We start from the raw sequence: 391 nt of genomic DNA, 5'->3' as shown, positions 1-391 counted from the left end.
CATGCAGTCATTGCATTCAGCAGATCCTGGAGGCTGTGCTCCACTGCCATCAGATGGGCGTAGTCCATCGCGACCTCAAGGTGAGTCTGCTGCCGACGCTGCTGCCACCGCTGCTGCTGCTGCCGCCGCTGCCCTGCTGAGCCGGGGGGCAGCAAACCCAGGCAAAACCAGAGCCTTCGGCAGTGGAAATGCAAACGGGGTTCCTTTTGTTTTATCTTTTTATTTATTGTTTTAATTGTCACTTCACTGCACGCGAGCGAACCGCTGGTGTTCCCTGGAGAAAACCCGCTAAAGGCTTGCCAGTAGCCGGCCATCCAGCTCTGGGGCTGCTGGCACCCACTGTCGGTACCAAGGAGAGCAGGAGTTGCTTTCAGACGTTTGGTGTATTCGT

General features: G+C 56.5%; 1 protein-coding gene across 1 annotated transcript in view; it reads left to right on the top strand.

Annotated features, from left to right (window-relative positions):
* Positions 1 to 11: 11 nt before the first annotated feature.
* Positions 12 to 391, top strand: part of LOC104501226 (calcium/calmodulin-dependent protein kinase type II subunit delta) — a gene marked incomplete at its 5' end in the record, with an annotated part of 48,286 nt that continues 47,906 nt past the window's right edge. The window contains one exon of the mRNA XM_010145003.1: positions 12 to 80. Coding sequence (XP_010143305.1) covers positions 12 to 80 — 69 coding nt within the window. The remainder of the gene's footprint in view (positions 81 to 391) is intronic.

Source organism: Buceros rhinoceros, unplaced genomic scaffold (genome assembly GCF_000710305.1).
Source record: "Buceros rhinoceros silvestris isolate BGI_N320 unplaced genomic scaffold, ASM71030v1 scaffold13111, whole genome shotgun sequence".
Classification (NCBI taxonomy): Eukaryota; Metazoa; Chordata; class Aves; order Bucerotiformes; family Bucerotidae; genus Buceros; species Buceros rhinoceros.
The sequence above is the reverse complement of the archived record's forward strand: the minus strand, read 5'-3'. Positions and strand labels throughout refer to the sequence as shown.